Source organism: Callorhinus ursinus, unplaced genomic scaffold (assembly GCF_003265705.2).
Source record: "Callorhinus ursinus isolate GAN/ISIS: 27379988/994484 unplaced genomic scaffold, GSC_fseal_2.0 scaffold77, whole genome shotgun sequence".
Lineage (NCBI taxonomy): Eukaryota > Metazoa > Chordata > Mammalia > Carnivora > Otariidae > Callorhinus > Callorhinus ursinus.
The window spans coordinates 3,888,147-3,901,577 of record NW_027397139.1 but is presented as its reverse complement, the minus strand read 5'-3'; the positions used below and the strand labels follow the sequence as shown (position 1 = coordinate 3,901,577).

Genomic DNA, 13,431 nt, shown 5'->3' with positions numbered 1-13,431 from the left:
AGAGAAGAGGTGATCCATGTAGTCCTCTGAGGAAGCTGGGATTTGAGCAGTTCTGAAGCAAGTAGAGGGGGAAGGGCATTCCAGGCAGAGGGCACAGTCTGTGCAAAGGCCCTGGGGCAGCACTGGGTGGGCATGTTGGAGGAACAGAGAGGAGGTCCGCATGGCTGGAGCAGGGTGGGCAAGGGGGAGAGAGGGAGGAGTGGAGAGCAGGGAGGGGAAGGGGGCAGGTCGTGCAGGGCCTTGGGGACATTGGTGAGGACTTGGGCTTTTCCCCCAGGGAGGTGGGAACCCCAGAGGGCTGTGAGCAGAGCGGGGGCGGGGCCTGATTCGGTGCTCACTGGCGCCCTCTGGTGGCCACCGAGGGGGGGGACGGACTGTGGGGGCGACCGGGAGGCCATAGTGGAGGGGGCTGCTCCGCTCCAGGTGGGCGACGACGGGGTGGACTAAGTGGAGACACAGGGCGGGGTGGAAGTGGGCCGATTTGGGATGTGCTTTGAAGATAGAACTCCAGGGAGATTTCCGGATGGAATGGACGTGGGTAGAGACAGAGTGAAGGTCAAGGGTGACCCCAAGGATTTTGGCCCGCCACCTGGAAAGCTGGAGGTGCCGATGCCTGAAGGGGCGGTGGGACTGGGCAGCCTGGCGGGGCAGTGGGTACACATCGAGGGTCCGGAGTAGGGGTCCGACCAGGGCGCGTCGTCGGCACACAGGGGACGTGAGCGTACAGGGAGGAAAGCGAGAGGGGGGCCTGAGCCCGGGGTGCGGGGGACCCGGAAGGGTCAGGGGTCCCCGAGGCCTCACGACCAGGGAGCGTCCCCAAGACAGGAGGGGACATCTCGAGCTGTTCAGAGCACGTGGGATGGTGTCCAAGAGAGACAGGCGGGAGGGGCTGCGTGCGTGGACCCCGAATTCCGGGGGCTCTGCCCAAAGGGGCAGAAACGGCAGCTGGAGCCGGAGGGGGGCAGTGGGACGGGGGTCCGAGGAGTAATGTCGGCGAGCCTGCGGGGCAGAAGCCAGTAGAAGGGGGACAAAGTGAAGCAGGGGTTAGGGGGATGCAACAGGGAGGCCGTCCTCGAGTAAGGGCGAGGGCCCCCTGCCCAGCTTGCGGGCGGCCTGCGCGGCCGCAGGGGCAGGACCCCCGGGAGGGCTCGGCGGGAGCCGGCGGGGCAGTGCCAGGGGCGGCCACCAGATGGCGCGGCCTTCGCCTTCCCTGGGGCGGAATCAGGGAAGCCCCTGGGGAGGGTCTGCGCGCCCCCACTGGAGCCACACCCGCCTTCGGGGCTCTGGAGACCGCGGGAATCTGGGCGTCCGTTTCCTAGGAAAGGGCTTCAAGACCCTCACCAGCTTCTCAACGCTCCCGGGGCCGCAGAGCCCTCCTCCGGCGGGGCCTCCCCCGCCCAGGCCCCTCCAATCGGGAGCTGGCAGACGCCAGGCGTGCGATACGTGAGCAGACCCGCTGGGCACGCAAGCCTGGCGCGGCGCGGAGACAGCGGGGTCCGCGGACCCTCTGGGGACGAGCGCTGTCACGCCCACCAGCAGCCCCAGGGGCACGGCCGCCCCCCTGCTCCCGGAGCCGGAAGGGGGCGGGCGCCGGACGCCCCCGGGCGCCGTGTCACCGCGCCTCCGTTGCCGGGTAACGGAGCGGGAAGGAGGGGGCGCCGCTGCGCGAGGCGTGGGTGACGCGGGGCAGCAGCCCCCTCCCCAGGCCTTAGGGCCGAGGGAGCGTCATCTCGTGTCCCAGCTAGTGGGGTCTTTTCAGGGCCCCCAGCCGGAGGCTGGTGACCTGGGGGCTACACTATTGAGGGGGACACAGGCAACTCGGCGGGCCGGCTGAAGGCCAGAGGTGGGAAAAACCACACAGGCACCAGAGTCGGGTTTAAAAAAGGGCTTGTTTAATTAAATACAAGGAAGAGGCCAGGCAGGACAGGGGGAAGTGGGGCGCCCCCTGAAAGCACAAGTCCCTCGGGGCCCTCCCCCCTCACCCCCTCCTTGAGATGCCACAGCTAAGTGGCTGGAACCAGGTCCCAATGACCTCGAGCTCCTTGGGGGAGGAGGGGCACCGGTCTCTCCAGGCCCCTGGACACTGCGGAGGGGCCAGGGAGGAGTCCTCAGCTTCCTGGGCCCTCAGACCCACCGTCCACCTCCTGTGCAGAGGCACCAGCCAGGGATAGGACAATCAAGAGGACGTCCATAAAGACTTAGGGGAAAATGGGACCCCAGCCTGCCCTCACAGACTAAGGCATCTCACCAACACTGCTGGAAAAGAGGGTTTAGGGTACAGATGGACCAGCCTGGAAAGGATCTGCCCGGAGACTGGGGCGAGAAGACCCCTCCCACTCCAGCTCCAGAAGGGCTTCCCTGGCCTCCTCCCCAGGACGCCCAGTACCCATCCCTGGATCCTGCCAGGCTGGGTCTGGTCCACAACGCCATCCAAAACCCGAGCCCCCGATGGGGAGACAGGAAGGTTCTGGAACACACATTGGTGTCACAAACCCCCTGCAGCCAACAGTGGGACACAGGTCCTTTCAGGGTCTTGGGACAGGGAGCCTGGATCCTCTCCCATTCTAGGGCGGGGGTCCTCAGTCCCTGTCCAAAATGAAACCCAACCAAAGCCACAGTGGGGAATACGCCAGGAGAGGACACAGCACCTACCCCTCCCTACCCTAAGTTCAGATCACGCAGACCTTCCCCCCAACACCCACACCCCCTGAGGACAACGGACCACCCACGGGGCCCAGGTCAAGAAAGGGATTGGTGCCTGAAAAAATATTCTACCCGGTCCAAAAAAACGAGCTATCCCGTGGGGTGCAGGCGTCAGCCCTCATGCTTCCTGCCTTTGCAAGCAGGACCCCAACCTCTGGTCCAGGGGCCATGTGACCAGGGGTACCTGCCGGGAGGAAGGGCTGGTGGCAGGATGGAGCTGGCCCCCACACCTCCACCTGCAGGGAAGGGGTGCCTTATGCTCGATGGCTGTCATGGTCCCAAACAGGAGGGATTGACTGATTGTCACACGATGCTGTGGAAGGCCAAAGTTGGGGACTTGACTCTGACAGGAGCAGTCCTCACTCACACACTCACACACCCACCCAGAGAGGGGCAGCTCACTGCCCCCCTCCTTCCCACCAGCAGAGACAGAGGAAAATAAATAAGGAGGCCTTTGCCCCAGCGGCAGCCTGTGTTACCCACCTCCCCTCCATGTGAGTCAAAATGTTCTTTGGAAGAACCCGTTTCTCTCCCTCCCTATCCCAGTCTTAGGAGCAAAACCTGGACCCTACTGCCTTCCCCCCTCCCTGCCTCCCCCCTTTCCACCCTGCCCCCACTGCTGGGGAGCTGGGTGGCAGGGCAGAACCTGTGGACACCTGAGATTGAGTACCCGGATGGGGGCGGCTGGGGCCGCACCCCAGTTCCCTGAACATCTCCAATGGCTTTCAGTGGGGTGAGGGGCCCCGGGCAAGGTGGGGGGGGGTGCCGGGGTAACCCCTGGTTCATCTATGGCTCTTTGCACACATCATCCCAACCTGGAGAGGGGGGCTGGGGGGGCAGAGTCTGAGCACTGGTTAGGTGCCCCTTTCCTGGGCCGCTCCCCCCAGATCCACCCTCTCCAAAGCAGGGAGGTGGCCATGGGGGGAGGGGAGCGCCTGCTGGCCGCCCACCCGGGGTTCCTGTTTAACACATGGGAAGAGAGTTATCCAACATGGCTATTTACAGACGCGGGCCCCAGCCACCCCTCCCAAGGGCCACCCCCGGTCCAGTGTCGGGGACGCTGGCTGTCGTCCGTGGCCCGCCCCTGGCTGCGGACAGCAGGCGTTTTGCTGGTGCTCCATGCCCAGGCCCAGCAGGGGTGCGGCAGGGTGGGCTGGACTAGGGCCCTACAGGCCAGAGGGGGCCGGGCTGGGCGCGGGGCTGGGCGCGGGGCTGCCCGCCAGACTGCAGGGCAGCGAGTCGCTGGGCGAGGTGCTGCGGGCGCCCGGGCGCCGGAGCAGTTCCGGACGGAAGCCGGGGTGGCGGCGCGCGTGCTTGGTCAGGTGGTCGCTCCGGGTGAAGCGCTTGGAGCAGAGCGGGCAGGGAAAGCGCTTCTCGCCGGTGTGCGTCCGGTGGTGGCGGGCCAGCTCGTCGGAGCGCGCGAACTTCTTGTCGCAGCCCGGCCAGTCACAGGCAAAGGGGCGTTCGCCTGGGCAGAGGGGGCAGAGGGCAGACAGAAGCAGTCAGCGCTTGGGGCCACCCACAGAATCCTGGTCATGTGTCTCCCCACCCGCCCACCTGGTTCTAGAGGCGGGATTCTGGGTGTGAATTTAAAACGTGTAAAGGTGCAAAAGAAAACCCCCACTCATTTCACGAAGCCCCTAATGAACACTCCTGCCCTTTATTTCCTAGGAACTTGTAGTAATTCCAGGAGCAGTTTCTGTGGGTTAAAAGTAGAACCCGCAGAGGCTGAGCTCTACCAGGCCCGCCCCCACTCCCACGGCACCGCCTCGGAGACAGATCTCCTGGTGTATAGAACACACACGCACACACACACACACACACACACACGCACGCACACACACACACGCGCGCGCGCGCCCGCTCCCAAGGCATGCTGGGCTTTGCAGGGGCTTCTTCCTATGCAAATGGATCCTGTCCCCACCTCCGCTGGGCCGGGGCGGGGGGGGCATATCAGAGGCTCCCAGGTGCTCGCGACCCCAGTAACCCTCACCTTTTGAAAATGACCACCCGGGGCGCAAAGTCGGTGTGTATGGGGTGGCGTCTGGGCAGATTCCCATGCCCGGTCCACCCACTGACTCTTGTGGCCCCTCTAGAGGTAGAGGAACATGTGAAGGGCCCCCCAGGGCCACCTGCAGCCCCAAGCCCGGCAGAGGGTGGGGAAGGGTACGAGGCCCTGGCAGAGACGGCCCCCCTCAGGTCAGAGCGCCGCCGGGGAGGGGAGGGCCTGGAGGCTGCGGCCACCGGCCTCACCCCGCCCCCGCGGAACGGACAGGGAGGGGAGGGGCGGGCCGCCACCCGGCAACTTCCTCCGCAGACCCCTCCCACCTCCCAGGCTGGCCTCGCCCATCCTGCCCCGACCAGCCGCCGCCAACCCCAAGCGCCTGTTCGCACCCACCCCTTCGGTCTGGGGTGTCGGCCCCAGAACGGTTCAGCTCGACCCCCCAGCGAGCGTGGTCAGCATCTCCCGGGAGCGCCGAGGGCCCCACCTTTAGGCTGGGTCCACCCTGGACCCCCGCCACGCCCCAGGCCAAGGGGCCGTGAGGATCCCGGAGCTTGCACCCCTGCGCCCTGCGCCGGGTACCTGGGACCCTGGACTCCCCAGCCCTTGTTTCGTCCAGGAGTTCTGGAGGGTGTGTGTGTGGTGGGGGTGTGGATAGAATGTGGGCACGTGAGCCGTGGCGCCCACACCCCTGTGTGACACCCTTTGTGGCACTGGATAGAGCTCCGGGTACAAAGGGAGAGGGCTGGACTCGGGGGCAGCCACAGCGGGGTCAGGGTGGTCACCTCCTGGGTTACACACCGGGCCGAGGCTAGGCACTGTGGTGATTCAGGCTGACCCTGTGTCAGGGAACACACCCAGAAGAGGGGTGCATGGCCTGGGGTCTGAGAAAGGCCCCCCAAACAGGACCGATGGTAGCCCAGTACAGAGGTAACCAGGAGCCGGCAGGAAGGACCACGGCACAGGCGTGTGGCTGTGGGGGGAGCCAGGAACATCTCTGCTCTGAAAGCTAAGGGATTGTCCTGGGGTGAAGGGCTGGGAGAAGGTAGGAGTCAGGAGAGGCAGAGGGGGTTCCTGCCATCACCCACGGCCCAGGAGAGAGCCAGACTAAAACCTCCCCTACCCCATCCCTTCTTGCCGGTCAGCCCAAAACCAAAGGAGGAGGTGGGGTCCAGCAAGCCCCCCCATGAAGATTTCTTGTGGGTTTCTCACACCTGCAGGTGGGCATGCCCCAGAAGGCTGTGAATCCAGGTGTGCTAGAGTCACCTACCCCGAGGGGAGGGGGGTTACACATCTGTAACCCAAGACCTCGCAGACTGCAAATCTCTGGGGCTGCACCCTTCCCTGAAACAATCCCAAAGGCAGGGGGAGGGATCTCAGCAGAGACATCCTCTACAGAACCACAGAGCTCAAAACAGCCTGGGAAAGGACCCCCGCCCCACCCGGACGGTGGAGTGCTTGGATGTGACAAGCCCCCAGGGTTGCAGTCTGGGGGAGGGGAGTCCGGTTTGGGGGCGGGGCTGCTGGCTCTAGGCCAGACCCGGTGCCTGGGGGAGCGATGCCCCTCCGAGGGGCATGCAGTCCTGTCGCCATCTTGCAGGGCGCAGGCGGGGAAAAGCAGAAGGGAAGGGGGGGGGCCATCCCGCTGCTGGCGCGCCCCGCAGTTGGCTCACTTCCCCATTTCGGGCGGTGGCGGGACTGGTACCCGCCTCCCAGCCTCCCCTCCTCCCCGCAGTTCCACTTTGCAATAAGCAGGTTGCAAGAGCGCTACCAGCGCGCACTGGGGCAGGACGCGTGCTGCCGCCGGGAACACAGCTGCCGCACGTAGCTCGTAGCTCGGTGGCGGCAGGGACATCCACACGGCCCAGCCGGCTTCGCTCACGTGGTCCCGCTCCCGCTAGGGCGGGGGCGGCGGACGGGGAAGGGGGGGGTTGGGGTCGACTTGCCGGCTGAATGCCGGCCAGCCCCGCCCCACACCCAGTTGCCGGGGAGCTCACGTGCACACGTGGGTGGCGGGGACTCGGGTGCGCAGGCTTCCCACCCCCACAACGATGGGCGAATGCCTGCAAGATACCAGGCCCTGTCACCCTCCCACAGTCCGCTAGCCAGGGTGGGGGGCGCTTAGGAGGCCGCAGGTGCCGCCGCCGGCCGCCCCAGAGCGGACTGGAACCCGGGCTGGAGAAAGATGTGGTGGGCGGGGAGCGGGTGGACATGACCTTTTGACTTGGACCGGGCTGAGGTGACCTGGGGACAGTTGGAGTAACCACAGTGCCATGCTGGTTCAGAAAAATGGAGGCCAAGAGGTCCTGGAGACCTGATACAGGGTAATGGTGGTCCCTGAGCCAAGACAGCTTGGCCTGCCTGGACTTCATAGCACTGGGGCCAAGGACCACGGCTCGGACAACTAACCTTCACCATGACCTCCTGAGGTCATCCCTGGGGTAGGGACGGAGGTGTGTCGGGCAGCCGACCCTTGCACAAATGCCCACCTACTGGGTAGAGGCAGGGGGTAGGGGCCCAGGTGAGGGAGAATTCCTGGAGAGCTAGGGAAGGCTGGGGCTGCAGCAGATGGCAGGGAGCGCCAGGGGCTTCCCGGAGACACCCTGAGTAGTCCAGAAAGAAGCCAAATGGGGCGCCTGGGCGGCTCAGTCGTTAAGCGTCTGCCTTCGGCTCAGGTCATGATCCCAGGGTCCTGGGATCGAGCCCCACATCCGGCTCCCTGCTCCGCGGGAGGCCTGCTTCTCCCTCTCCCACTCCCCCTGCTTGTGTTCCCTCTCTCTCTGTGTCTCTCTCTGTCAAATAAATAAATAAAAATCTTAAAAAAAAAAAACAAAACCCAAAGAACAGTTGTGGAGGTGCAACAGAAAAGGGGAGAAGTTGAAGGTGAGGTCTGGGAAGCAGGGCCTGGAGTCCGCCTCCAGCTGGCTACTCTGAAGGCTTTACAAAGTCCGCTTCTTATGGGAAGCTCCACTATTCTGTGATTTTATTTTATTTCTTAGTTTTGCAGTAATCTCCACACCCAGTGTGGGGCTCGAACTCACAACCCTGAGATCCAGAGTCACATGCTCCACCGACTGAGCCAGCCAGGCAGCCCCATGCTGTGATTTTAAATACCCCCTGGGCCCTGCCCCCCCCCCAAACCCAAGGCTTACCACCTACCCACCCCCACATCCCCCACTCCTCCTGTAGGTTTCCCCTTTCAACCGCTCTGTTGTTGCCACCAGAGCTCAGACAGGCATCTCCTGGCCCTCTCCATCCCCCATCTTGGCCTGCCTGGTACCTGGCAGCAAATCCGATCACTAACCCCTTCAAAATATCTCCAGACCCAGCTCTTGCCTGACTAGTGCAGTAGCCCATCAGCTTGTGGCTGAGCCACCCAGTCTGTGCTCTGCCCTACAACTTCCCAGAGCTACTCCCTGACCCAAGATCAAAGCTGACAGAGTTTACCTTGACCCGCCACCCTCCCTCGACTTCTCTGCAGCCCCACTCACTAATCCTCACCCACCATGTTCCCGCTGCCTGGAAACTCTCCCCATGTCACTCTGCCCCTTCCCTGTATACCCTCACCCCTAAGACTGGCTTCTCCTCACCCACCTGGTGCACTCCACTGTCCCCTTTCTCGGCTTCTCTATCACTGTGCTCAGCATCTCCTAGATGTGAGATCTGCCCCCTCACCTGACCGTCAAGCAGCCGGCACAGGCCCGGCATGCAGGCCCTGGGTGCATGCCTGCGCACCCCGTACTCTATGGGGAGACCACGGCCCGGAGAGTCAGGCTCAGGCTGCGGGCTGCAGCAGCAGCTAATGGTGTGTTCGTCCTCTGTCCAACCCCCCACCCGCCCAGGGAGGTGCGATACACTACCGTGTATTTAAAAGCCTGGCCCCCCGCCGCCCCTCAACCCTCCTTCCTCCCTGAAGACCCACACTGCTGTGGCTCACTTCCCCCCCAGACTGGCCTGTTTGGCCCGGGGGGCTCTTAGTGCCTGGGGGTGAGGGGTAACAACTCTCACAGCCCCCCCTCCCCACAGCATGTGTCACCAGGAGACCTGCTGTTCTGGAACAGCACCGGGGCGAGGGTTAAAGTCAGGGCGGCCCCCACTCCCCGCCCTCCCTCCGAGGGAGGCCGGCTCCTTGCACTGGTATCATCTGCCAGCTCCCGGGCCATCTGGGCCACCTTTATCAGGGAGCCTGGGTGGGGGGTGGTTATCACCCCCCACAATGTTGGAGGACCTCCCCCACTGCCCGGTCACAGCACCGGCACCTGAAGCCAGTTCCAGCAGCGCTCCCTCCTGCGGGAGGAGGGAGCCAGGTGGAGCTCACCGGCCACTCCCGCCCCCCTCAGGCTTGGCACTGCCCTACCCTGCCCCCCCATAAGCCAGCAGTCTCCTGACACCCCCCCCCCCGCCCCGTCCTCAGAGGAGCTCACTGCTCTGCCTGGGGGAGGGGGGTGGGAGGGTCCGCTGTCCTCTCGGCCCTGGGTGGGTGGTGGCTACCTCCCCTCTGGGCCTCAGTTTCCCCAAGTGCCTCTCCCCTGGGGGTCTCTTCAGCCAGGAGTACCACCACCCCCACCCTGCCCCCTTGGGCTGCTCAGAAAAACTAGGGCTCCCCCTAGCCACCTCCTGCTCTCCGTGCCCTGGGGCCTCTCACTCGTACCCGGGCTGCCGGCTGGCCCACTCTTGCTCCCATGCGGGCAGCCTGCCCTCCGCAACCCCTCTCGCGGGACCCTAATCCCTGCTCCATAAACGGATTTTCCTCTGCAAAGCCGGGCCTGCCTTCCTGCCCACTCTCCACCCTGCCCTTGGGATTAAATGGAACCCTTCACCTGCCCTGACCCCCACCTCACACCTCCACCTCACCCTCAAAACTCACACGCCAGGGCCCTTGTCCCCTGCAGCCAGGGTGCAGTGCCCTCTCCGGGGACACACCCCTTCCTGCCCCAGAGGACCCCATGCTATCAGCCGAGAGCCCTCTTCCTCCCTCACTGCTGCTGTCACCCCCCTCCCAAGGGTCCAGGGTGTCAGGGCACGGGGACTGGGATGTCCCCACAGTACCTTGCACATGCTAGATGCTTACCTAACATTCCTCAAACTTAAGGAGATAGGGTTTTAGAGTAAAACTGGGGTTCTCGCCTGGGGGTGATCCTGCAACTCCCCCAGGGGACACGTGTCACTGTCACAACCAGGGACGTTTCTGGCACTGAGTGGGTGTGACCGGGGATGCTGCTGAAACCCCCACGGTGCCCAGGACACCCGCAGAGAATGACATCCGCGGTGCCCTGGGGAAGGGCCTAGAAGCTCCACTTCTGGCTCTGAGCTCCCTCTTGCCAGGAAGGAGCCCGAGACCCCAGCAGGGGCACGGCTCACCGCCTGCTCAGCACCAGGGACTCTGGGGCCGAGGAACAGTCCGGATATGGAAGCTGCGAGAGCAGGGAGTAGACAGCCAGTCTCTCCCCCCCGCTCCCGCCCCCGCCCCCTCTCTCCTCTCACTTTCTGTATCCATAGCAACGGCGTCAACTTCTCCTGAAGCTTCCGAAGTCCTTCCCCACCCCACACAGGAGAGCTCCATGCTGGGGCTGTAGGCCAGACCCAGGGGACCACGGGACAGCCCTGCCCCTGCAGCTGGGTGGCCCTCCCGGCCTCACCACCCCCTATGCCAAGTGGAGCAGGGGACAATGAGGGTACCACACTCAACTCTGGCCAGGATCCTGCTCCGTGCCTCAGTCTGCTCCTCTGTAAAATGGAGCTAGGCTGGGATTGGGATTCTCTTTACAGGGAGGAAGACTGATCCTCGGGCAAAGCAGGGGAAGGCGGGACTCTCTCCCAAAGGCCCTCTGAGGATGGCTCAGCTGACTTCTGATTATTATTTCTCATCACATCTGTCCCCAAGCCCATCCCTGGCAAAGGGCAACACCAAGCTAGCCTTGGTTGGGACACCCGGGGCAAGCCTGGCTTCCCCACCCCCAAGCCAGGTACAACAGCAGCATCTCCCTCTACTAGAGGCCAGGAAAGCTAATGGCCTTTGCGCAGCCACTAAGCTGGGCTTTGTGGTCCGGGGGCAGGGGGGAGGGGGGCGCAGAGACACACTGAACAAGCAGTCTCAAGCACACACGTATCCGAAACCCTCGGGAGACAGGACACCGAGGGTGCCTAAGTCAGGGATTTCCAATCTCAGGAGCAGTCGGTCCATCCAGGAGCTGTGCCCTCTGGGTTCCCAGGCCATGTTATAAGGAGAGCTTTGAGACAGAACACCCAGGGTCACAGCTCCCACTGGAGCGAGGGATCCATCAGGGATGGCACCCTGCCCGCCCCCACCCACTACTCGCACCCTCCACTGGGTCACTCCCCCCGACCCTGGCTGGGCCTTGTGAACCTAAATTTCTCATTTAAAACGTGGACGGCAAGGGGCGCCTGGGTGGCTCAGTCATTGAGCGTCTGCCTTCGGCTCAGGTCATGATCCCAGGGTCCTGGGACGGAGCCCCGCATCGGGCTCCCTGCTCCGCGGGAAGCCTGCTTCTCCCTCTCCCACTCCCCCTGCTTGTGTTCCCTCTCTCGCTTTGTCTCTCTCTCTCTGTCAAATAAATAAACAAAATTCCTTATAAAAAACATAAAAATAAATAAAACCTGGATGGCAATACTGACATCCTCCGGGGCCCCCCCCCCCCCCCGGCCCACCTAGAGAAGCGGCCACCACTGCTTGGGGGCATATGGAGGCTCCGAAGGACTCCAGGATGCCCTGGAGACGTGTCTCTCGGGACCTGTGGTGGGAGGTGGCCTGGCTGCCCCCTTCAACTGACCCAGAAAAGAAAAAAAACCAAATCAGTACACTGGGGGAATCCAAAAGACCCTTGCTACCTCACCATCCAACAGTGACTTAGGGCTGGTGACAGGACAGGTATAGGAGCCCAAGAGTGGGAGAAACGGAGTCCCTCTCTGGACAATCTCTCCACTACAGCACCCCTGCTGTTCAGACAGGCAAACTCACTTAGAATGAGCCAGGGACCTGCTCAGACCCCAGCTCCACACCCAGAGTGGAATCTCCCCTCTGGTCCCCAGAGAGGCGCCTCTCCATCTTCACGGACCCCAGATGTCACTGCCTCCATATGTGGGTAACACCTAGTGGCTGCTCAGGGAAGGATGGTGGCCCCAGGAGGAAATGCAGACCCCACCCCAAGTCAGCCCGGGCTGCGTATCCTGTCTTGTGCTCACAAGTGGGGCAGAGCCTCTAGGTCCCCGCGGACAGGGATGGGGACCGCGCAGGAGACGGAGCGCGAAGAACAGGGAGGAGGGTGCCTGGCATCGGAGGTCCTGCAAGGGGCCTGGGGCTGCCCACACAGGATCCCCACCACACCACTAGGGCCAGCCTGCTTTCTCCCACTCTCTCCACAACAGGAGTGTGTCCACAGTGCCACGGCTGCACGTGACCCCCACAGTGACCCTCAGAAGGCAGAACTCCACGAGCCCTTTCCACAGGTGAAACACTGAACCCCAGCATAGGTCACGGGCTAGAAAGTGGCAGAGCCGGAATCCAAGTGCATCCTCACCGCCTGTACCCAGATGCCCACCCCCCGCTCCCCTGCCCTTCCCCAAGGGAAGACCACCCTCAATATTCAAGCCTAGGCCAGCCAGCAAGACCCACCTTCCCCTGACCCCCAACCCAAACTCCCAGCTTGGAGAGCATTGGGGGGGGTACCCCGAGGGGGACGAGGGAGAGGGTGACAGTGTAAGGGTGATGACTGTACCCGGGGCCTCAGATTCCCCTAGCCGTCCCCTCACCCCCAGCTGGGCGCTGAGAAGTGACAAGTGTCACTGAACCCTCCCCCAACCCTGCCCCCTAACGCGGTGAGGAGACCTGGCTCCCTCGAGGGGCCCCTCTCAAACCCGCCCCCCACTCCCGCATCCAGACTCAGGCCTCGACCCGCACTCTCAGCCCCGCCCTCCGCCTTATTAAAACTCATAAGAAAAAAAAAAAAAACATGTGGGGCGCCCCCTACCCCGGCCCCCGCGCCAGACGCTCTGCTGCCTTCTGGGGTGAATCGTCGCTGCCACCCCGGAGGCGGCGACGCGGCTCCTCCTCCCTCTATGCAGATAGGGAAACTGAGGCAGGAGAGGAGAAGACAAAACCATCTCAGAGCTGCGTGCTCCAACCATGGCATCCACTCCCCAGACACGAACGCGACAGGAAATAAAAGGGAAACGGAGCCGAGGGGGGAGGGGAGGGGACGGGCCGGGAGCCCCGATTCCGCCCACGGACCCCGTCGCGCCGCGCGCCCCGCGAGCGCCTGCAGCCACCACCGTCTCGCCCGCCAACCGCGCACCGCCCGACCGCGTGGCCGCCACGCCCCCTGCGCGCGCCCCACCCACCGAGGCCCCGCCCTCCCGGCCGGCGCGGCGGCGGCCCGGGCGCGCCCCCCTCCCCGCCCCCCACGCGCCACGCAGTTTTGGGGTCCTGGAGGGGGAAGGGGCGCAGGAGACCGTGCGCGCGGGCCAGGAGAACGGGGCTCACCTGTGTGCGTCCGCAGGTGCGACTTGAGGTGTGAGGACTTGTAGTACGCCTTGGCGCAGCCTGGGAAGGGACAGCGGTGGCTCTTGGCGGCGGCGGGCGCGGCGCCGGGGGCGCGGCCAGAGGACGGGGACGAGGTGGCCGAGGAGGAGGAGGCGGGCGAGGCGCCCCCCGGGGCGGCGCCGGGCCCGCTGCGCAGGTCGGCCAGGATGCTGGCGGCCAGCAGGTG

General features: G+C 64.2%; 1 protein-coding gene across 1 annotated transcript in view; it reads right to left on the bottom strand.

The window, feature by feature from the left end:
• Positions 1-1,870: 1,870 nt before the first annotated feature.
• KLF16 (KLF transcription factor 16) overlaps positions 1,871-13,431 on the bottom strand; it is a 16,715-nt gene continuing 5,154 nt past the window's right edge. Inside the window, exons 5-6 of the mRNA XM_025861053.2 lie at positions 13,206-13,431; positions 1,871-4,171 (exon numbers count right to left, since the gene is read on the bottom strand). Of these exons, the coding sequence (XP_025716838.1) occupies positions 3,870-4,171; positions 13,206-13,431 (528 nt within the window). The 3' untranslated portion in view covers positions 1,871-3,869. The remainder of the gene's footprint in view (positions 4,172-13,205) is intronic.